Here is a 22,063-nt window from a genome sequence, read left to right as displayed (position 1 = left end):
ATCGATTGGACATGATTTGGAAAGGCACACACCTGTCTATATAAGTCCCCACAGTTGACAGTGCATGTCAGAGCAAAGACCAAGCCATGAGGCCGAAGGAATTGTCTGTAGAGCTCCGTGACTGGATTGTCTCGAGGCACAGATCTGGGGAAGGGTACCAAAACATTTCTGCAGCATTGAAGGTCCCCAAGAACACAGTGGCCTCCATCATTCTTAAATGGAAGAAGTTTGGAACCACCAAGACTCTTCCTAGATCTGGCCGCCCGGCCAAACTGAGCAATCGGGGGAGAAGGGCCTTGGTCAGGGAGGTGAACAAGAATCCGATGGTCACTGACAGAGCTCCAGAGTTCCTCTGTGGAGATGGGAGGAGCTTCCAGAAGGACAACCATCTCTGCAGCACTCCACCAATCAGGTCGTTATGGTAGAGTGGCCCGATGGAAGCCACTCCTCAGTAAAAGGCACATGACAGCCTGCTTGGAGTTTGCCAAAAGGCACCTAAAGGACTCTCAGACCATGAGAAACAAGATTCTCTGGTCTGATGAAACCAAGATTGAACTCTTTGGCCTGAAAGCCAAGGCTCACGTCTGGAGGACACCTGGCACTATCCCTCCGGTGAAGCACGGTGGTGGCAGCATCATGCTGTGGGATGTTTTTCAGCGGCAGGGAGACTAGTCAGGATCGAGGGAAAGATGAACGGAGAAAAGTACAGAGAGATCCTTGATGAAAACCTGCTCCAGAGCGCTCAGGACCTCAGACTGGGGCGAAGGTTCACCTTCCAACAGGACAACGACCCTAAGCACACAGCCAAGACAACACAGGAGTGGTTTCGGGACAAGTCTCTGAATGTCCTTGAGTGGCCCAGCCAGAACCCGGACTTGAACCCAATCTAACATCTTTGGAGAGACCTGAAAATAGCTGTGCAGCGACGCTTGAGAGGATCTGCAGAGAAGAATGGGAGAAACTCCCCAAATACAGGTGTGCCAAGCTTGTAGCATCATACCCAAGAAAACTCTAGGCTGTAATCGCTGCCAACGGCGCTTCAACAAAGTACTGAGTAAGGGGTCTGAATACTAATGTAAGTGTTTTTAATAAATTTGCAAAACTGTTTTTGCTTGGTCATTATGGGGTATTGTGTGTAGATTGATATTTATTCAATTTTAGATTAAAGCTGTAACGTAACAAAATGTTAAATGTCGAGGGGTCTGAATACTTTCCGAATGCACTGTCACTTTACCATGTTCAAAGGGTAATGCTGTTATTTTTTAAAACATATTTTGTACCCACCTACCAATAGGTGCCCTTCTTTGCGAGGCATTGGAAAACCTCTCTGGTCTTTGTGGTTGAATCTGTGTTTGAAATTCACTGCTCGACAGAGGGACCTTACAGATAATTGTATGTGTGGGGTACAGAGATGAGGTAGTCATTCACAAATCATGTTAAACACTATTATTGCACACAGAGTGAGTCCATGCAACTTATGTGACTTGTTAAGCACATTTTTACTCCTGAACTTATTTAGGTTTGCCATAACAAAGGGGTTTAATACTTATTGACTCAAGACATTTCAGCGTTTCATTTTTAATTAATTTGTAAACATAATTCCACTTTGACATTATGGGGTATTGTGTGTAGGCCAGTGACACAAAATCTAAATTTTATCCATTTTAAATTCAGGCTGTAACGTAAAACAAAATGTGGAAAAAGTCAAGGGGTCTGAATACTTTCCGAAGGCACTGTATGTGATTGGTAAAGGGCGAAAGACTAAAAAGTCCAGCTGTACATTGCTGGCTTACTAAAGTCAGCCTAATACCAATGTTTCGGTATAATTACCTCCATCAGAACATCAAAGGATCAAATATGAAAAGTCAAATCTCTTGTTCAGGGCAAGCTAAGGTCAACATTTTCCTAGTTATTGTTAGTGGTCATTGTGTTAGCTAGAGCAAATGATCTGTCGGAGTTCCCACCTTCCTCTCCTCTGAGTACCTGCTCCAGCACCACACCTTTATCCTCCAGCTCTTTATACGTCACCTCGATCTCCTCCAGTCGCCTCTGGATAGACTGGAGAGTACAAGCAAAAGATGGGTAACATTGGATAAGCAGCAATCGTCAATACTGCATCCAGTGTTAAAGGGATACTGCGAGAGTCTGGGAAAAATGTTTACTTACCCAGAGTCAGATGAACTCGTGGATACCATTTATATGTCTCTGCGTGCAGTATGAAGGAAGTTAGAGGTAGTTTCGCGAGCCAATACTAACTAGAGTTAGCGTAATGTCTGCACGCAGAGACATAAAAATTGTATCCACCAAGAGTTCATGACTCTGGGTAAGTAGAAAAACGGCTTCATTGCCTGAATCGCGCAGTATCCCTTTAAATATTCCAAAGCAGATCAGATAACTTGGTGAACTGTGAACTGACCTGGGCTTTGTGGAAGCGCTGTATCTCACACGTCTTGGCCCGACGCTCCAAAGTCCTCATCTTCAGCAGCTCTAGCTTTTCAGCCTCCACAGGGTCTGAAGGGACGGTCTGGAACTAGAGACAGCAGAGTAAGGGTGTGTGTGTGTGTGTGTGTGTGTGTGTGTGTATGTGTATGTGTGTGTGTGTGTGTAGCTAATAATAATAATAATAATAATAATAATAATAATAATAATAATAATAATAGTAATAATAATAATAATAATAATAATAATAAATATATGAAATTCCATATATGGAATAAAAATGCCAGCTAAACAAGTCCCAGTCCTTACCTTATCATCATATAAATCCATGCCATCTACTCCAAACATATCCAACTCATCTTCATCATCTTCAGCACCATCTTCTTCGGATACACTGTGGCCATAGTGTACTTCTGTGAAGTTAGAGAAATAAAATAATTCATTCAGGACAGATATGAAGAACATGCGTATGAACAACTGCTGGTTGCTCTTTGGGGGTCTAGATCAGGTAACACCACAGTCTTTACCGGGAGCTTTACCTGGGTGGCTGTTGAGGACGCTGAAGCGGTAGTCCCTCCTCGGCCGAGGGGAGGAGAGGTTCCAGGGGGAGAACTTGGAGCGGACCCTGCGGTGTTGACCCTGGCCCTCCGCAGGCTCCTCTTTCTTCCTAAAGCAACGGCGGTTCCTGTGATCCCGGATGCGTCCAGCCACCCTCGGGCCCCCACTCCAGTAGCCCTCCTCCTGGCAATCTGCACCTCAAATCAAACTCGATTTAACTCTCAAGCTACCGACTGTGGTCATTTTGAACATAATTTTTTATCATCCCTCAAAAGGAAGCTTTGTGCATTCGGAAAGTATTCAGACCCCTTCACTTTTCCACCTTTTGTTACGTTACAGCCTTATTCTAAAATTTATTAAATAAATGTTTTTCCTCATCAATCTTTGAAATTGTGCTCAGGTGCATCCTGTTTCCATTGATCCTCCTTGAGATGTTTCTACAACTTGATTGGAGTCAACCTGTGGTAAATTCAATTGATTGGACATGATTTGGAAAGGCACACACCTGTCTATATAAGGTCCCACAGTTGACAGTGCATGTCAGAGCAAAAACCAAGCCATGAGGTCGAAGGAATTGTCCATAGAGCTCCGAGACAGAATTATGTCGAGGCACGGATCTGGGGAAGGGTACAAAACATTTCTGCAGCATTGAAGGTCCCCAAGAACACAGTGGCCTCCATTCTTAAATGGAAGAAGTTTGGAACCACCAAGACTCTTCCTAGAGCTGGCCACCCGGCGAAACCAAGAACCAACCCGATGGTCACTGACAGAGCTTCAGAGTTCCTCTGTGGAGATGGGAGGCGCTTCCAGAAGGACAACCATCTCTGCAGCACTCCACCAATAAGGTCTTTATGGTAGAGTGGCCAGACGGAAGCCACTCCTCTGTAAAAGGCAAATGACAGCCTGCTTGGAGTTTGCCAAAAGGCACCTAAAGGATTCTCAGACCATGAGAAACAAGATTCTCTGGTCTGACGAAACCAAGATTGAACTCTTTGGCCTGAATGCCAAGCGTCACGTCTGGAGGAAACCAGGCACTGCTCATCACCTGGCCAATACCATCCCTACGGTGAAGCATGGTGGTAGTAGCATCATGCTGTGGGGATGTTTTTTAGCAGCAGGGACTGGGAGACTAGTCAGGGTCGAGGGAAAGATGAACGGAGCAAAGTACAGCGAGATCCTTGATGAAAACCTGCTCCAGAGCGCTCAGGACCTCAGACTGGGGCGAAGGTTCACCTTCCAACAGGACTACGACCCTAAGCACACAGCCAAGACAACACAGGAGTGGCTTCGGGACAAGTCGCTGAATGTCCTTGAGTGGCCCAGCCAGAGCCCGTACTTGAACCCGATCGAACATCTCTGGAGAGACCTGAAAATAGCTGTGCAGCGACGCTCCCCATCCAACCCAACAGAGCTTGAGAGGATCTGCAGAGAAGAATGGGAGAAACTCCAAATACAGGTGTGCCAAGCTTGTAGCGTCATACCCAAGAAAACGTGAGGCTGTAATCGCTGCCAAAGGTGCTTCAACAAAGTACTGAGTAAACGGTCTGAATACTTATGTAAATGTCATATTTCCGTTTTTTTCTTTTAATAAATTTGCTAACATTTCTAAAAACCTAGGTTTTGATTTGTCATTACAGGGCATTGTGTGTAGATTGATGAAAAAAACAATTTAATCCATTTTAGAATAAGGCTGTAACATAACAACATGTGTAATAAGTAAAGGGGTCTGAACACTTTCCGAATGCACTGTATATTCAATCATTCCCGTTTAAAATTGCAACAATTTTACAGTTAAAACACAGTAGAAGAGATCAAAACAAACAAAAGCAATCATAAAAGAGAAGAGGAATACCTGGAGGTTTGGGTGGGCTGGGACCCCCTGCTGTGGCTGAGGAGCAAGAGGAAGAACCAGGTGTCTCTGGTGTCTCCAAGTCAGAGTCCAGGCTGAAGCTCAGGTTGACTAGCTGGTTCTTCTCCTCATCGGTGAGCTGCAGCTTCCGCAGGGACTGCTTCGCCCCAGAGTCAGGGGCTGTGGCTGCCTTGGGGGTCCCTTTCTCTCCTGCTGCTCTGAGGGACCCCTTCTCCTCTACATGGGCCGGTGACATGTCCCTTTTTGGGGTGGGGAGGATGGTGCGTGGTTTGGGTACAGGAGGGGAGGCCTGAGGGCTGGGGATGTCCAAGCAAGAGAGGCGAGGTTTTGGGACAGGGGTCAGGGGGTATGAGGGGGGATCCTCGACCCTCTCCTTCCCCTCCTCCTCTTCCTCCACCTCACAGGCCTTAAACCCTTTTGTCGGGAAAACGTCTATGGGTGGATTTGGTGGGACATTGGGCTCCTCTACAGGATTAGATTGTTTGCTGCTGGGGTGTTCCTGACCCTGAGGATCCATTGGTTTAGGAGGACCCAAGTCTAGAGAGTACTCTTCATCATCATCTTCAGAGGGACAAGGGGAGTGCCCTTCACTGGAGATCCCATTCACACCTCTCTTCTTCTCATTGTGATCTTCTATGGTTTCCTGGAAGGAAAAAATTTGAACGAATTGAAGAAGCACTGTAGCATAGGCATTGTATCATGTGATTAAACATGCCCTGTGAAATGAACCAGTCTTGTGACTCAACACCAATGTACTACTTATACCCACTAGCTGTGCTTATTGTACAGACATAGACAGGTAAGCCACAAGCTGGCAACATGGTATGCAACAGAACAGTTTAATTTACCATCTGCTCAAACTTAGAACAGAAACCCACCTGAAGGGATGGGCATTGTTTCCCGTTCTCCATCTCTAGCTGTTCAGAGTGCAGCTCACAGTAGAACTTCCCTGAGGGCACATGAGAAGGTAAACAACAGCTTTCAGAGAGTCTGGATCTGGCACGTTAGAGAGAGACCCTATTTGACAACCTTTTCTCCTGTTCCCCTTTTCACATGAACCATAAAACATGTAAAAGGGTATCTTCCATGAATTTTTCATATGGTGCATAAATCAAGTTAACTGTGCTGTATTTATCATCCGGAAATGTAAGTTTTAACTTACTACAGGTACGGCAGCTTTTGGACTAGACATAGCTATATTCTGTTTCTGTATTGATAAAAGAGGGAGTAATTTGATACAGATACAATTTTACAAAACATTTCACACAGAATATTTTCCATGCTTGAGTAAATAATGACTATTCTATTGTACAGTAACATGATGTTATATTGTACAGTAACATGTTCTACTATACAGTAACATGATCTATTGTACAGTAACATGATGTTCTATTGTTCTATTGTACAGTAACACAATGTTATATTGTACATTAACATGTTCTATTGTACAGTAATATGATGTTCTATTGTACAGTAATATGATGTTCTATTGTACAGTAATATGATGTTCTATTGTACAGTAATATGATGTTCTATTGTACAGTAACATGATGTTCTATTGTACAGTAATATGATGTTCTATTGTACAGTAACACGATGTTCTATTGTACAGTAATATGATGTTCTATTGTACAGTAACACGATGTTCTATTGTACAGTAACACAATGTTCTATTGTACAGTAATATGATGTTCTATTGTACAGTAACACGATGTTCTATTGTACAGTAACATGATGTTCTATTGTACAGTAATATGATGTTCTATTGTACAGTAATATGATGTTCTATTGTACAGTAACATGTTCTATTGTACAGTAACATGATGTTCTATTGTACAGTAACATGATGTTCTATTGTTCTATTGTAAAGTAACATGACGTTATATTGTACAGTAACAATATGTTATATTGTTCTAGTTAACAGTAACATGATGTTCTATTGTAAAGTAACATGATGTTCTATTGTACTATTGTACAGTAACAATATGTTATATTGTTCTATTGTACAGTAACATTATGTTCAATTATAGAATCTTGTAAAAAAAAAATATATATATATTAAAAAGGCTCATTGGGATCTTAGTAATAAATTGCAGATTGCCCACTAGCCTATTGCCCTGAAAAATAGTACCCGAGTATAGGCTGTGGTTCAAGCGGTGCTCACTACTCACCAGTGTGCTGGCTGAAGGTATACCCGCCCAGTCTAAGGGTGGTGCCGCACTGATGGCAGGTGAAGCAGCTACGGTGGAAGAACTTTCCCTCAGTACTGATCCTCTCCAGAACATAGACCCGCTGGCCACAGAAGTAACACTCCTCATTGCTGCTGATGCCTGACGTCAGGCTCAGCTCAGGGTCAGGGTTCACAGGGTCAGGGGTCACCTCAGGGGCTGAGAGAGGAGCTACAGGCTGTGGGGGGGGGGGGGGGATTGAGAGCAACAGTAATATTTCTACAGTAGTTCAATAACATAGCATAAAAACATGTGCTTATGGTTTAACATTAGGGAGTAGTCCTGAAGGCCAAATAAAGACAATACAAAATGACAAATCTGGTGGGCTCAACAACTCTTACAAAGGTCTTCACTCTGTACATGTCTCTGGGTGCTGTATCCCAGTAGTAATCAAATAGAGGAACAACAGCCAGTGATATTAGTAGTTCAATAACAAAGCACAGAAACATGTTATAGTATAGCAGTTGGAGTAGTCCTGAACTACTCACATCTTCTTCCTCTCCCATCATCCCTTTTTTTTCTTTCTTGGTTGCCAGTCTCTCCTGTGTAAAAGACAAAACAGTCATGTGACCACGTTTATGGATTCAATTATGTAACTGAATAACGGATTACCTCAAAATGAACAATGCTTTAGATAATATCTTGCATGTTTGAAAAGTATCTTTGCCATTACAGTTGATTTTGGAAAAGGCCAACAAAGGCCAAAATAAATTGTAAACCTCATGCAGTATGACAACATGCAGCTGCTTGTCTTAGCTCACCTAGCGGCTCTGCAGGGAGTTGCATGAAAAATAATGACGTCCATATGAACTTGAGGTTGGCCTACTCCCCTTTTAACCCAACAGACAATTGCTTTTGCACAAATGTTCTTATCCACTCAATCCCTGATATTAAATAAACACTAAACTGCCAACTACAGTGGTTTCAGTGACAACATGCAGCTGCTTGCCTGAGCCTTACCTTGCGTCGCTGCAGAGAGTTGTGCTTGAGGTTGTTGAGGAAGAACACAGCAGACCGAAAAGACAGGGTTTTAGACGGCTTCAGGGGAAGGCTCTGAGGTTCTGCAGCAGAGAGAGACAAACACACACGCTTTAGTATCCTCCTGCTCTGTTCTGGCGGAACAACAAACATGTTTCACAGCCACCAAACTAACACAGCTTCTTGTATATAAACAGGGTGTTCTGCCTTTTAATTACCAATCTCTCTTATGTAAAAATGCTGTCAGTCATCTTATAGTACACACAGAGCTTCTCTACACTGCTGTTGAAAACCAGGCTTTGTAGGAGATGTAATTTAATTCAACTTGTCAATCCCCCTAAGAGAACTCTGTGCCATGAGACTTCACTCCCCACTCTCCCTCTGGCGCTCAGATAAGGTTACAGCAAGCGCCCCCGTGACAGACAGGCCAGGTCCCTCCTGCATGCTCATCTGTGTGTCAGCCAGCCAGCCGATCCCCTTACAGAGTGGCACGCTACCTACAGCATCACAGAGACAAGACAAAGCCAAGCGGAGCATGTCACAACCGCTCTCCAAGCCTGCTTCCAAATGCTGGATCCCACTGAAAATATCCCTCCTACACACTCTGCTAGTATTTACCAGAAATACCTTTGGCAGCAAAAACAGCCCAGGAAAATCTGTACTCCTCACAGCAGGAATAGTAGCTAGATCTCTTTTAGGTGAGGCTAGTCCCACCCAAGCCTGATAAGCCATTTCCTCAGAGGCTGATGCTGTTTGCTTTGGCTGCTGCCTGGCTTACCCACTGAGTGCAGGAGAGCGGCATAACCCCGGCAGCCAATCAGGGCTGGTTATGAGCTCAGCCCCAGCTACTCTAACCAGAGGTATGCTGGGTAATGCTTTTAAAGGGACAATGACAGCCCTCTCCCTTTTATCAACATCAAACACATTTCAGAGGGAAAAACACCTGAGCCTTTGTACAAACGGGGTTACATAAGCTGTGTACTGTCTAAACAACCGACTTGGGGCCAGATTCAATTCCTTTCACTAATAATAGGCTATTGATACGGTTAATCTTGGTCCAGCGTTTTAAGAAATGCCTACTAGAAATATGGCCAAAACATCTTTATGTAATGAATATAACTATGCTCAATGACAAGATAACAATGTCACAGTAACAGAAAATTATATAAATATACATCATGTAGTCTCGTGAAAATAGACCAACACAACATTCTTGTTCCAGATAGCTGGAGTCAAGGCTACAAGTAATCAAACAAACAATCATGGTGATAATTACGTATGACAATCATTGCCCTAATGCATACCTTTAGTAGGAGTCCTTTCGTTGAAGGCATCATGGATCTGTGTGAGGTAGTGCACCATGGAGAGCTTGTCTATCTGTCCCTTGGAAGACATGTCACTGGCTGACATTATGGGAGGGATGCCCAGCTCTCTCTCCAGGAAGTTGAAGGCCAGCTGGTTATTGTAGACCGCATTAGACTCCTCCAGAGAGGACATGTCACTGTGGAGGGAGAGGTGAGGGATAGTTACTATGTTGGCCACGGGCATGTTCAGTAGGGCACACAATAGCAAAACTATTTGTAACAGAACACAGAAGTTTGTTTTCTTATTGGACAGTTAGTACCATGAATAACTTGAACAGGAAAAGCACCTCAGATCAATGAAATTTGACTGTAGGCTTATGGGTAAGTTTTTCCTTCTGTAGTACTACTTGTGCATTTTCTACATTGGTGGTGGATATGTTGACTTGCCCCCCTTGTAAAGCCAAGAGACTCACATGACATGGGGTCTGAATGTGTGGATGAGGGCACACAGGGCCAGGCCAGACCTCCAGGACTGGTTCAGATCTTTCACCTTCACCCTGTCGTACCCTGCAGTGTGCTGCTGGCACCACTTCAAAAGCACCTCAAACGCTCCAATCGAATCTGGGCCATGAACACACATATGAACACTGCATTAGGACGATGAAACATAGCGACATTGCATCAAGGCAGGCGTTGAAATAATGCTTTGATTAATACATTCTCCTAAGCTACAGTGGGGAGAACAAGTATTTGAGACACTGCCGATTTTGCAGGTTTTCCTACTTACAAAGCATGTAGAGGTCTGTAATTTTTATCATAGGTACACATCAACTGTGAAAGATGGAATCCAGAAAATCACATTGTATAATTTTTAAGTAATTAATTTGCATTTTATTGCATGACATAAGTATTTGATACATCAGAAAAACAGAACTTAATATTTGGTACAGAAACCTTTGTTTGTAATTACAGAGATCATATGTTTCCTGTAGGTCTTGACCAGGTTTGCACACACTGCAGCAGGGATTTTGGCCCACTCCTCCATACAGACCTTCTCCAGATCCTTCAGGTTTCTGGGCTGTCGCTGGGCAATACGGACTTTCAGCTCCCTCCAAAGATTTTCTATTGGGTTCAGGTCTGGAGACTGGCTAGGCCACTCCAGGACCTAGAGATGCTTCTTACGGAGCCACTCCTTAGTTGCCCTGGCTGTGTGTTTCGGGTCGTTGTCATGCTGGAAGACCCAGCCACGACCCATCTTCAATGCTCTTACTGAGGGAAGGAGGTTGTTGGCCAAGATCTCGTGATACATGGCCCCACCCATCCTCCCCTCAATACTGTGCAGTCGTCCTGTCCCCTTTGCAGAAAAGCATCCCCAAAGAATGATGTTTCCACCTCCATGCTTCACGGTTGGGATGGTGTTCTTGGGGTTGTACTCATCCTTCTTCTTCCTCCAAACACAGCGAGTGGAGTTTAGACCAAAAAGCTCTATTTTTGTCTCATCAGACCACATGACCTTCTTCCATTCCTCCTCTGGATCATCCAGATGGTCATTGGCAAACTTCAGACGGGCATGGACATGCGCTGGCTTGAGCAGGGGGACCTTGCGTGCGCTGCAGGATTTTAATCCATGACGGCATAGTGTGTTACTAATGGTTTTCTTTGAGACTGTGTTCCCAGCTCTCTTCAGGTCATTGACCAGGTCCTGCCGTGTAGTTCTGGGCTGATCCCTCACCTTCCTCATGATCATTGATGCCCCACGAGGTGAGATCTTGCATGGAGCCCCAGACCGAGGGTGATTGACCGTCATCTTGAACTTCTTCCATTTTCTAATAATTGTGCCAACAGTTGTTGCCTTCTCACCAAGCTGCTTGCCTTTTATCCTGTAGCCCATCCCAGCCTTGTGCAGGTCTACAATTTTATCCCTGATGTCCTTACACAGCTCTCTGGTCTTGGCCATTGTGGAGAGGTTGGAGTCTGTTTGATTGAGTGTGTGGACAGGTGTCTTTTATACAGGTAACGAGTTCAAACAGGTGCAGTTAATACAGGTAATGAGTGGAGAACAGGAGGGCTTCTTAAAGAAAAACAAACAGGTCTGTGAGAGCCGGAATTCTTACTGGTTGGTAGGTGATCAAATACTTATGTCATGCAATAAAATGCTAATTAATTACTTAAAAATCATACAATGTGATTTTCTGGATTTTTGTTTTAGATTCCGTCTCTCACAGTTGAAGTGTACCTATGATAAAAATTACAGACCTGTACATGCTTTGTAAGTAGGAAAACCTGCAAAATCAGTGTATCAAATACTTGTTCTCCCCACTGTATATGGAATTGTTTTAAGAAGGTCATACCAAGATTGATTTTGAATTTTAAGACCCCTTGAAGCATCAAATACGTTTTTTTGTTTTTTTTGTGGCCTTACTGCTATTAGCCCATACAAACGCATTGAATAACAGATTCACTACATAGAACAACAGATAGATTTTTTTGGGGGGGGACTAAGGGCAGTTTGTTCTGAAGTGTCTGACCTATATCTATCTGAGATATATAAGAAAGATCAGGAAACATTATTATTTTACTTTTTTTACATGTATTTAATGGGTTGTAGTCTCTTCGTGCCCATGATCTCAGCACAGCACAGCCGTGCCAAAACCTAAATGAATCACACCCCTGCCCCTCATGCATTATTGCTCTAGTAAAGTGAAGCCAGACTGACCTTGTCGCAAGTGAGACCACTTGCCTTTGTCCTTCTTGGTGGGTCTGCCAGAAATAAGGTGTTCTTCCACGTCATAGAGGTGTTTCACCTTCGTAATGCAAAGAGAGGGAATCACAATAAACAATAGGACACAACAGTTGAGATCAACTTCACACTAAAGCCAGAACATAGTAGCCTGGTAACACATACGTTTGTGCTGTCTTGCCAACTCCTATGGTCATTGTCAAGCAACAAGCATATGAGTTGGCTATACAACACAAACAGACCTGGGACCAGGCTAAGAACACAGCAGGGATCATAAAGGCAGAAGCTGGGGTTTGGTTTAATGCAGTGTAATTGATCTTGTAGTTTGTGAAAGCTCTCTAAAGCCTTTCAGATCAATACCCTTTCCCAGCCGGCTCACCACGATATACACACACACACAGCGGTTTCCTGACTATGCATGTATACTATAGGAAATATCAGGCAAAATGGCAGAGCAGCACTGATTCAATTCAAAACTTGTTTACAATGTTACACAGAACAATATACAGTTCACTTTGCTAGCGTTGATACAGAGAAGCAGTCACACCCTTTCCCACTATCGTACCAACCCGAACATTACTGAGCTGACCTGGTTACGCATCCCCTATAGTTGCTGGAACCGTGCTGAAAAAAGAAAATATCCAAGCCAGCACTGTGCAGTTCTGGTCAGCCCAATAATGTGAATCAGGCATGAGTATAGGTTTGTGTCGGCGCTGACTATAGAAATAGAAGGACTAGAATGGATGATATTTCTGTTTCTGACCTGGTTGGCCTTGACGGAGTTGAGGTTGACGTGCTGGTAGCGTGTAGCCGGGTCTATGCTGAAGGCGCTATAGTTCTTACTGATGTTCTCTGGCGTGGTCTGGGACAGGAGCTGGTAGATACTCTCTCTATTCAGTCAGAGGGAAAGACATATTTTAAGAGATAGCTCTACCTCAGAAACTCACTATGGACCTGAAGAAGACGCTCCGACTAAGGAACAGAAGATTCTGATGGGTATGTACAGTAAGATTTTTACAAGCAGTTGCTTGTGAAGTAATGGATGTTCAAAGATATACAGTTACAAGACTAGAGCGGCATTACCAGTTGAAGAGTTCTCTCTGAGAAGCCCAGCCAGGGTCATCCCTTCTATACAGCGAAGAGGGATGGTCACATGCTTTTAAAGGTGGTGTTATTGATCATATAGAAAAAGCTTATTTACCGTTCAGCAAGGACTTCCAGGTGGGGTCTTTCCTTGCCCCAGCTCCTAACCATCCACGCTGTGTCGAAGGCAGCTAGGAACCCACGGGCAATACCTGTTCCCAGAGGCCAGAACGGCTGTGGACACACACACACATCCTTTAGAATTCTTAATTTTCCTGTGTATTGACATGGCAACTTATCAGATTTAAAAGTAAGGAAATAAAGGTATGATTCTCTGTGCTGATTTAACACCCACAAGCTGATGCATTAAGCTGATTGAATGCCTCATTTCTTAACAGAGCTCTGTGTGTATAATATATACAGTGCATTCGGAAAGTATTCAGACCCCTTGACTTTTTCCACATTTTGTATTGGACCTATTGTATTCCACCTATTCTAAAATGGATTGAATAGTTTTTTCCCCTCATCAATCTATACACAATACCCCATAATGACAAAGCAAAAACAGGTTTTTAGAAATTTTTGCAAACGTATAAAAAAACAATACAAAAATATGACATTTACATAAGTATTCAGACCCTTTAACTCAGTACTTTGTTGAAGCACCTTTGGCAGCGATTACAGCCTCAAGTCTTCTTGTGTATGACGCTACAAGCTTGGCACACCTGTATTTGGGGAGTTTCTCCCATTCTTCTCTGCAGATACTCTCAAGCTCTGTCAGGTTGGATGGGGAGCGTTGCTGCACAGCTATTTTCAGGTATCTCCAGAGATGTTCGATCGGGTTCAAGTCCGGGCTCTGGCTGGGCCATTCAAGGACATTCAGCGACTTGTCCCTAAGCCACTCCTGTGTTGTCTTGGATGTGTGCTTAGGGTCGTAGTCCTGTTGGAAGGTGAACCGTCGCCCCAGTCTGAGGTCCTGAGTGCTCTGGAGCAGGTTTTCATCAAGGATCTCTCTGTACTTTGATCCGTTCATCTTTTCCTCGACCCTGACTAGTCTCCCAGTCCCTGCTGCTAAAAAACATCCCCACAGCATGATGCTACTACCACCATGCTTCACCATAGGGATGGTATTGGCCAGGTGATGAGCAGTGCCTGGTTTCCTCCAGACGTGATGCTTGGCATTCAGGCCAAAGAGTTCAATCTTGGTTTCGTCAGACCAGAGAATCTTGTTTCTCATGGTCTGAGAATCCTTTAGGTGCCTTTTGGCAAACTCCAAGCAGGCTGTCATGTGACTTTTACGGAGGTGTGGTTTCCGTCTGGCCGCTCTACCATAAAGGCCTGATTGGTGGAGTGCTGCAGAGATGGTTGTCCTTCTGGAAGGTTCTCCCATCTCCACAGAGGAACTCTGGAGCTCTGTCAGAGTGACCATTGGGTTCTTGGTCACCTCCCTGACGAAGGCCCTTCTCCCCCGATTGCTCAGTTTGACTGGGCGGCCAGCTCTTTCTAGAGTCTTGGTGGTTCCAAACTTCTTCCATTTAAGAATGATGGAGGCCACTTTGTTCTTGGGGACCTTCAATGCTGCAGACATTTTTTGGTACCCTTCCCCAGATCTGTGCCTACGACACAATCCTGTCTCTGAGCTCTACGGACAATTCCTTCGACCTCATGGCTTGGTTTTTGCTCTGATATGCACTATCAACTGTGGGACCTTTTATAGACAGGTGTATGCATTTCCAAATCATGTCCAATCAATTGAATTTACCACAGGTGGACTCCAATCAAGTTGTAGAAAGATCAAGGATGATCAACGGAAACAGGATGCACCGGAGTTCAATTTCGAGTCTCACAGCATTGGGTCTAAATACTTATGTAAATAAGGTATCTGTTTTTAAATATAAATTAGCAAATGTTTCTAAAAAACTGTTTTTGCTTTGTCATTATGGGGTATTGTGTGTAGGTTGATGAGTTTTTACTTTCAATTTTAGAATAAAGCTGTAACGTAACAAAATGTGGAAAAAGTCAAGAGGTCTGAATACTTTCCGAATGCACTGTTTATATACATACACATACTGTATACACACTGAGTGTACAAAACATTAGGAACACCTTCCTAATATTGAGTTGCACCCCCTTTTGCCCTCAGAACAGCCTCAATTCGTTGGAGCATGGACTCTACAAGGTGTCAAATGCATTGCACAGGGATGCTGGCCCATGTTGAATCCAATGCCTTCCACAGTTGTGTCATGTTGGCTGGATGTCCTTTGGGTGGTGGACCATTCTTGATGCACCCAGGAAATTGTTGAGCGTGAAAAACCCAGGAGTGTTGTAGTTCTTGACACACTCAAACCGGTGCACCTAGCACCTACTACCATACCCCGTTCAAAGGCAATTAAATATTTTGTCTTGCCCATTCACCCTCTGAATGGCACACATACACAATCCGTGTCTCAAGGCTTAAAAGTCCTTCTTTAACCAGTCTCCTCCCCTTCATCTACACTGAAGTGGATTTAACAAGTGACATCAAGATAACATACAGTGGGGAAAAAAGGACTTAGTCAGCCACCAATTGTGCAAGTTCTCCCACTTAAAAAGATGAGAGAGGCCTGTAATTTTCATCATAGGTACACGTCAACTATGACAGACAAAATGAGAAAAAGAAATCCAGAAAATCACATTGTAGGATTTTTAATGAATTTATTTGCAAATTATGGTGGAAAATAAGTATTTGGTCAATAACAAAAGTTTCTCAATACTTTGTTATATACCCTTTGTTGGCAATGACACAGGTCAAACGTTTTCTGTAAGTCTTCACAAGGTTTTCACACACTGTTGCTGGTATTTTGGCCCATTCCTCCATGCAGATCTCCTCTAGAGCAGTGATGTTTTGGGGCTGTCGCTGGGCAACACGGACTTTCAACTCCCTCCAAAGATTTTCTATGGGGTTGAGATCTGGAGACTGGCTAGGCCACTCCAGGACCTTGAAATGCTTCTTACGAAGCCACTCCTTCGTTGCCCGGGCGGTGTGTTTGGGATCATTGTCATGCTGAAAGACCCAGCCACGTTTCATCTTCAATGCCCTTGCTGATGGAAGGAGGTTTTCACTCAAAATCTCACGATACATGGCCCCATTCATTCTTTCCTTTACACGGATCAGTCGTCCTGATCCCTTTGCAGAAAAACAGCCCCAAAGCATGATGTTTCCACCCCCCTACTTCACAGTAGGTATGGTGTTCTTTGGATGCAACTCAGCATTCTTTGTCCTCCAAACACGACGAGTTGAGTTTTTACCAAAAAGTTCTATTTTGGTTTCATCTGACCATATGACATTCTCCCAATCCTCTTCTGGATCATCCAAATGCACTCTAGCAAACTTCAGACGGGCCTGGACATGTACTGGCTTAAGCAGGGGGACACGTCTTGTACTGCAGGATTTGAGTCCCTGGCGGCGTAGTGTGTTACTGATGGTAGGCTTTGTTACTTTGGTCCCAGCTCTCTGCAGGTCATTCACTAGGTCCCCCCGTGTGGTTCTGGGATTTTTGCTCACCGTTCTTGTGATCATTTTGACCCCACGGGGTGAGATCTTGCGTGGAGCCCCAGATCGAGGGAGATTATCAGTGGTCTTGTATGTCTTCCATTTCCTAATAATTGCTCCCACAGTTGATTTCTTCAAACCAAGCTGCTTACCTATTGCAGATTCAGTCTTCCCAGCCTGGTGCAGGTCTACAATTTTGTTTCTGGTGTCCTTTGACAGCTCTTTGGTCTTGGCCATAGTGGAGTTTGGAGTGTGACTGTTTGAGGTTGTAGACAGGTGTCTTTTATACTGATAACAAGTTCAAACAGGTGCCATTAATACAGGTAACGAGTGGAGGACAGACGAGCCTCTTAAAGAAGAAGTTACAGGTCTGTAAAATCTTGCTTGTTTGTAGGTGACCAAATACTTATTTTCCACCACAATTTGCAAATAAATTCATTAAAAATCCTACAATGTGATTTTCTGGAGAAAAATTTGTCTGTCATAGTTGACGTGTACCTATGCTGAAAATTACAGGCCTCTCTCATCTTTTTAAGTGGGAGAACTTGCACAATTGGTGGCTGACTAAATACTTTTTTCCCCCACTGTAGCTTTCACCTGGACTCACCTGGTCAGTCTATGCCATGAAACGAGCAGGTGTTCTGAATGTTTTGTACACTCAGTGTATGTACACACACACACACACACACACACACACACACACACACACACACACACACACACACACACGCACACACGCACACACGTCTGTGCAGGAGCATGTTTACGCATGAGTGAATCTAGACATCCAGCACACTGGCAGGACCTCTCACCTCTACCAGGCAGTCTCCCACCAGGCCCATGAGTAGTTTCTTTCCCTTTCTCTCCCTGACCAGCGAGGCGTTCTCAGCTCGGTGCATACAGGTGAAGTCGAACATGGCCACATCAGGCTGGCCCGCGTGGTTCTGGGCAAACTGCATGTCGGGCAGGCAGTGGCCCGTGGAGAACTGGGCAGCGTCGTAGGCGTAACGGAACAAGGCCTCCTGGTCCACGTTGACCTGGGCCAGGAGCTTGTCGGCATCGCTAAAGTCCTGGAGACAGAGGGAACATATTGTAGGTGGTCACCATAGAGATATAAAACACTTATATCTATGATGGTCACAGAGGGAACAACATATCATTAAATAGAACAAACATTTTAAATTAATGCATCTCTATGGGGGACACATTGGGGGTGGTCAGTGCTTGAAGTGGAATGAATAACATTTACATTTACGTCATTTAGCAGACGCTCTTATCCAGAGCGACTTACAGTTAGTGCATACATTATTCTTTTTTTATTTTCATACTGGCCCCCCGTGGGAATCGAACCCACAACCCTGGCGTTGCAAACGCCATGCTCTACCAACTGAGCTACCTCCCTGCCGGCCATTCCCTCCCCTACCCTGGACGACGCTGGGCCAATTGTGCGCCGCCCCATTGGTCTCCCGGTTGCGGCCGGCTACAGCAGAGCCTGGATTCGAACCAGGATCTCTAGTGGCACAGCTAGCACTGCGATGCAGTGCCTTAGACCACTGCCTTAGGGGCTGGTACTCATTTAAATGTTTACAGTACTGGTGTTCTTATTAGCCATACTCAAGCAGAAGAAAATTGAAGGAGCTGGTACTCTGTACAACGGAAGCAGATAGGCCTAATTCAAGCACTGGGGTGGTGGTGGCATACATCTGAGAGATGTCCATCACTGACTAGAATCTAGATGCTGCTTTATGTGAAAACATTGGGTACAATCATCCTAGCCAAGCATTATATGCTCCACATAAAGCACACACAGTGAGTCAGCCTCTTTAAACAAAATGGAACAGTGACAAGAACTACAAAAAAAACAACCCCCATAATCATGCACAAATACTGTATATAGAATGATTACTAAACAGTTATTGAGCAGAACATCTCCCATGTTGGCAACTGAACTATAAGAGGACACAGAGGAAAGCATTTTTTTTTTTTTTTTATAGTCAGTGTGAGTTCTAATCATTGAAGACAAAACAAGATTATCTAGCTTAGTCCCTCCAGACTTGTAGTGTGAGAAGAGTGAGTGAACAGGTATAGTGCTATACAGACATCAATTCCATTAAAAGGGTTTATTAGCGTCTATTCCCTTAGAGCAGGAAAGCCCCCCAGCCTGTGGGGAGGACTATATTAGGATGCAGATGTCAGAGGTCAGAGGAGCCAGAGATGGATAAATACATTTGCACAATGAGTACTTCTTGTCTCTCAAATACATCATAACAGTTGTTGGTTAGCTAGCTAGCTAATTTTAGCCATATTAGCATCGACGTGACATCAGTCAAAACACCTCAAAACAAGACACGGTATCAATAACAAGATACGAGCTGAAACGAGCCACCTACGATTCCACACATGGCAGCTTCTTGTCATTGTTGCTAGCTATCTGACCTCTAGAGGCCTAGTATGGACCTGCTGCTGCTGGTAGTAATGGATGTGTTTTCCTCACCTGTTTAATGACCCCCATCTTTAACAGGCTCTTCTTCTTGGCAGTCATGACAAAGTAGTGGGTGTCGTCTTTATAGTAGACTATGTTCTCCAGATCAATACCTGGAGGGAGAGAGAGAGAGAGACACAAAGAGTGAGAGAGAAACACAGAGAGAGAGAGGGAGACACACACAGAGAGAGAGAGAGAGAGAGAGAGAGAGAGAGAGAGAGAGAGAGAGAGAGAGAGAGAGAGAGAGAGAGAGAGAGAGAGACAGAGAGAGAGCGACCAAGAGAAGGGGGATAAAGAGGGAATGAATGAGTGAAATAAACTAGTTACAAGACAATGACAAGACAAGTGAAACAGCACCGGAGCACAGAAGACAGGGTGCATCAAAGATAATAGCATCATTACACAGGAACCACCAGTAGAAGTACTCTACTACAAACCAATGGTGTTTGCCTACGGAGCTGTGAAGGGAACGGCACCTCCTTACCTTCAGGCTCTGATCAGACCCTACACCCAAATGAGGGCACTACGTTCATCCACCTCTGGCCTGCTAGCCCCCTACCTCTACGGAAGCACAGTTCCCGCTCAGCCCAGTCAAAGCTATTCACTGCTCTGACGCCAGGACAGCGGAGTCAATGACCACCTTCCGGAGACACTTGAAACCCTACCTCTTTAAGGAATACCTGGAATAGTATAACAGTAATCCTTCTACCCCCCCCCCCCCCTCCCCCACCCCCCCCCCATAAAAAAAAGACAAAGAAAAAAAGGGTGGTTGTCCCACTGGCTATCCTAAGGTGAATGCACCAATTTGTAAGTCGCTCTGGATAAGAGCGTCTGCTAAATGACTTAAATGTAAATGTGAATGTTGGCGCTCAGTAGACCCAAACTCAGGTCGTAGAATAGAATAGAATCCTACCTGTCTCTGTGAGCAGGTCCTGGAAGAACTTCTGGTTGTAGATGCGGGCCACACCGCTGATCTCTTCCACCTGGCCCTCGGCTGCTGTGTGACGGTTGATGAAGTTACACGTGATGCCGATGGCCAGCTTCCCTCGCAGCTCCTTCCTCCTGAAGCCTGGGGAGTGGGGATAAAGACGTGCATATTGAGGAGAAGCGCATGCAGCCTGAATTCAGGTGCATATAATTGAGTGTTTCAGTTGAATAAATCCATTGTATAGGAGCTACAGCAGAGTGTGTCCTCTCTCCTCACCATCAGGGATGAAGTCATATGATAATACACTGGTCTACAATGTGTACAGTCTGTTCAGTAGGATGACAGTGTGAGTGTGTCCTCTCTCCTCACCATTCGGGACGAAGCTTCCTCCTCCTGCAGATATGAAGACATCAAACTGGAACTTCCCAGCAGGGTGATTGTCAGGAAACATCTTGGCCATCCAGCCTGATGGAGACAGACAACAACAGAGGGAAAGCCACATGAAGAGCAGAGTTAACGTCTATTTCCACTCATACTGAACACTTCGGACAAATTATTTCAACTGCCCTACAAGCTTTTACTGCCACGTAAATATTTAGTATTTTATTCCTCTAATACACGGAGGGAACGGGGGGAGGGTCTAGATGTACCTGTGGCACCTGAGGGCTCCACAAAGCCTTTGAATTCCACCCCTGTGTGAACCTCCACCCCCAGGAGAAGAGACACCTTTAGCAGTATCAGCTGGAGCTGACGGATACCTGAAGGATACAGACACGTACAAATATGTATGATATTGTCACACAGGGAATTAAAACGATCCTCTTAAATTTAAACAGTTGACTGATGCCTGATAATACAGACACATACTCATACACTATGTTCAATAACCTTAATAGCATCATAGCAAACTGATAAGAGACAGGTTTGATTTAGTCATGCGTAATAAATAAATAAATATGATTGGTATTATTACACCAGGAAATCAGGTTGATCTAGTATGGCAGTGGTGGACATACTGATGTGATCCAGAGCCCCCGTGCAAAATTTGCCGTAGAACTTCTTGGCAGCCAGCCCACGCAGGTCGTAGATGGTGTAGGGCCACAGGTGCAGCACGTTATTCCGGGAGAAAGAGTCTCTCTTCTCCAGTACCACCACCTGAGCCCCCAGCAGAGCCAGCTCTATGGCTGTCCTCAGCCCGCACGGCCCTGCACCCAGCACCAGGCACTGAGGAGAGAGAGGGGAAAGAGAGAGAAGAGAAATAAAAAAGAGGAAGGAAGAAATGAGGAAAGAGAGAATAAGCTCTGCAGTTGCTGAATGCACCTTGATAATATTAAAAGCAGACAGTACTCTGCCACTGTAGATACACAACACTGATGTAGAAACCTTAACCACGCTACATAGCCACCGTCTTTGTACAAATGTATTTTACTTCAGAGAACTTCTTGAGTATTCCTCTTCTTCTCTTAAATGAGAATAAATAAATACACACCTTGTTTTTGGCACAGACTTCGCCTTGCTGGTAGTCTTGGTGTTGGGCCCGCTTGTCCAGCTTGACCCAGAGGGCCTTCGCCTTCCAGTAGTTGAGCCTCTCCTTGAGCTTGGTGTAGAAGCTCTGGTAGTCACTGGGGTCCACCTGTAGGTGGTGGCAGAGCTCTGAGAAGGTACGCTGCACCTCCTTACAGGTCTGGGCTTGGACGAACTGGTCAAACAAGGCATGGGACGGGTTGGTAGGGCCCTGGTTCGCCATGGTAGTGGATGGTGTGGCGTACCGGTGCCTTGGCTCAGAATCTCTGGAGTTTACTGTGGAGAAAACAAATACCAACACCATGAGAAACCTACAATATATATAATGTTTCATCTTCCATTTTCTGGGAATACAAATATATGATAAAAAAATATATTCATTATAGTAATAAAGTTG

The 22,063-nt window shown here is 44.5% G+C and overlaps 1 protein-coding gene across 3 annotated transcripts in view; it reads right to left on the bottom strand.

Moving 5' to 3' along the window:
* Positions 1-22,063, bottom strand: part of mical1 (microtubule associated monooxygenase, calponin and LIM domain containing 1) — a 49,059-nt gene that overhangs the window by 5,790 nt on the left and 21,206 nt on the right. For 2 of the 3 annotated variants that reach the window (XM_084185267.1, XM_084185266.1), the window contains exons 3-23: positions 21,632-21,942; positions 21,159-21,366; positions 20,793-20,900; positions 20,512-20,607; positions 20,128-20,283; positions 19,227-19,327; positions 17,545-17,802; positions 13,319-13,434; positions 12,881-13,007; positions 12,094-12,181; positions 9,851-9,998; positions 9,378-9,574; positions 8,056-8,156; positions 7,584-7,637; positions 7,039-7,273; positions 5,746-5,816; positions 4,850-5,510; positions 2,979-3,194; positions 2,749-2,852; positions 2,417-2,530; positions 1,965-2,058 (exon numbers count right to left, since the gene is read on the bottom strand). In XM_084185267.1, the coding sequence (XP_084041393.1) occupies positions 1,965-2,058; positions 2,417-2,530; positions 2,749-2,852; positions 2,979-3,194; positions 4,850-5,510; positions 5,746-5,816; positions 7,039-7,273; positions 7,584-7,637; positions 8,056-8,156; positions 9,378-9,574; positions 9,851-9,998; positions 12,094-12,181; positions 12,881-13,007; positions 13,319-13,434; positions 17,545-17,802; positions 19,227-19,327; positions 20,128-20,283; positions 20,512-20,607; positions 20,793-20,900; positions 21,159-21,366; positions 21,632-21,889 (3,511 nt within the window). In that variant the 5' untranslated portion in view covers positions 21,890-21,942. The remainder of the gene's footprint in view (positions 1-1,964; positions 2,059-2,416; positions 2,531-2,748; positions 2,853-2,978; positions 3,195-4,849; positions 5,511-5,745; positions 5,817-7,038; positions 7,274-7,583; positions 7,638-8,055; positions 8,157-9,377; positions 9,575-9,850; positions 9,999-12,093; positions 12,182-12,880; positions 13,008-13,318; positions 13,435-17,544; positions 17,803-19,226; positions 19,328-20,127; positions 20,284-20,511; positions 20,608-20,792; positions 20,901-21,158; positions 21,367-21,631; positions 21,943-22,063) is intronic. The other variant, XM_084185268.1, reaches the window with a different exon arrangement.

The sequence above is a fragment of the Coregonus lavaretus genome (assembly GCF_964263955.1).
Source record: "Coregonus lavaretus genome assembly, chromosome: 20".
Lineage (NCBI taxonomy): Eukaryota > Metazoa > Chordata > Actinopteri > Salmoniformes > Salmonidae > Coregonus > Coregonus lavaretus.
Note: the sequence above shows the minus strand (reverse complement) of the source record. Positions and strands in the feature narration are given on the sequence as shown.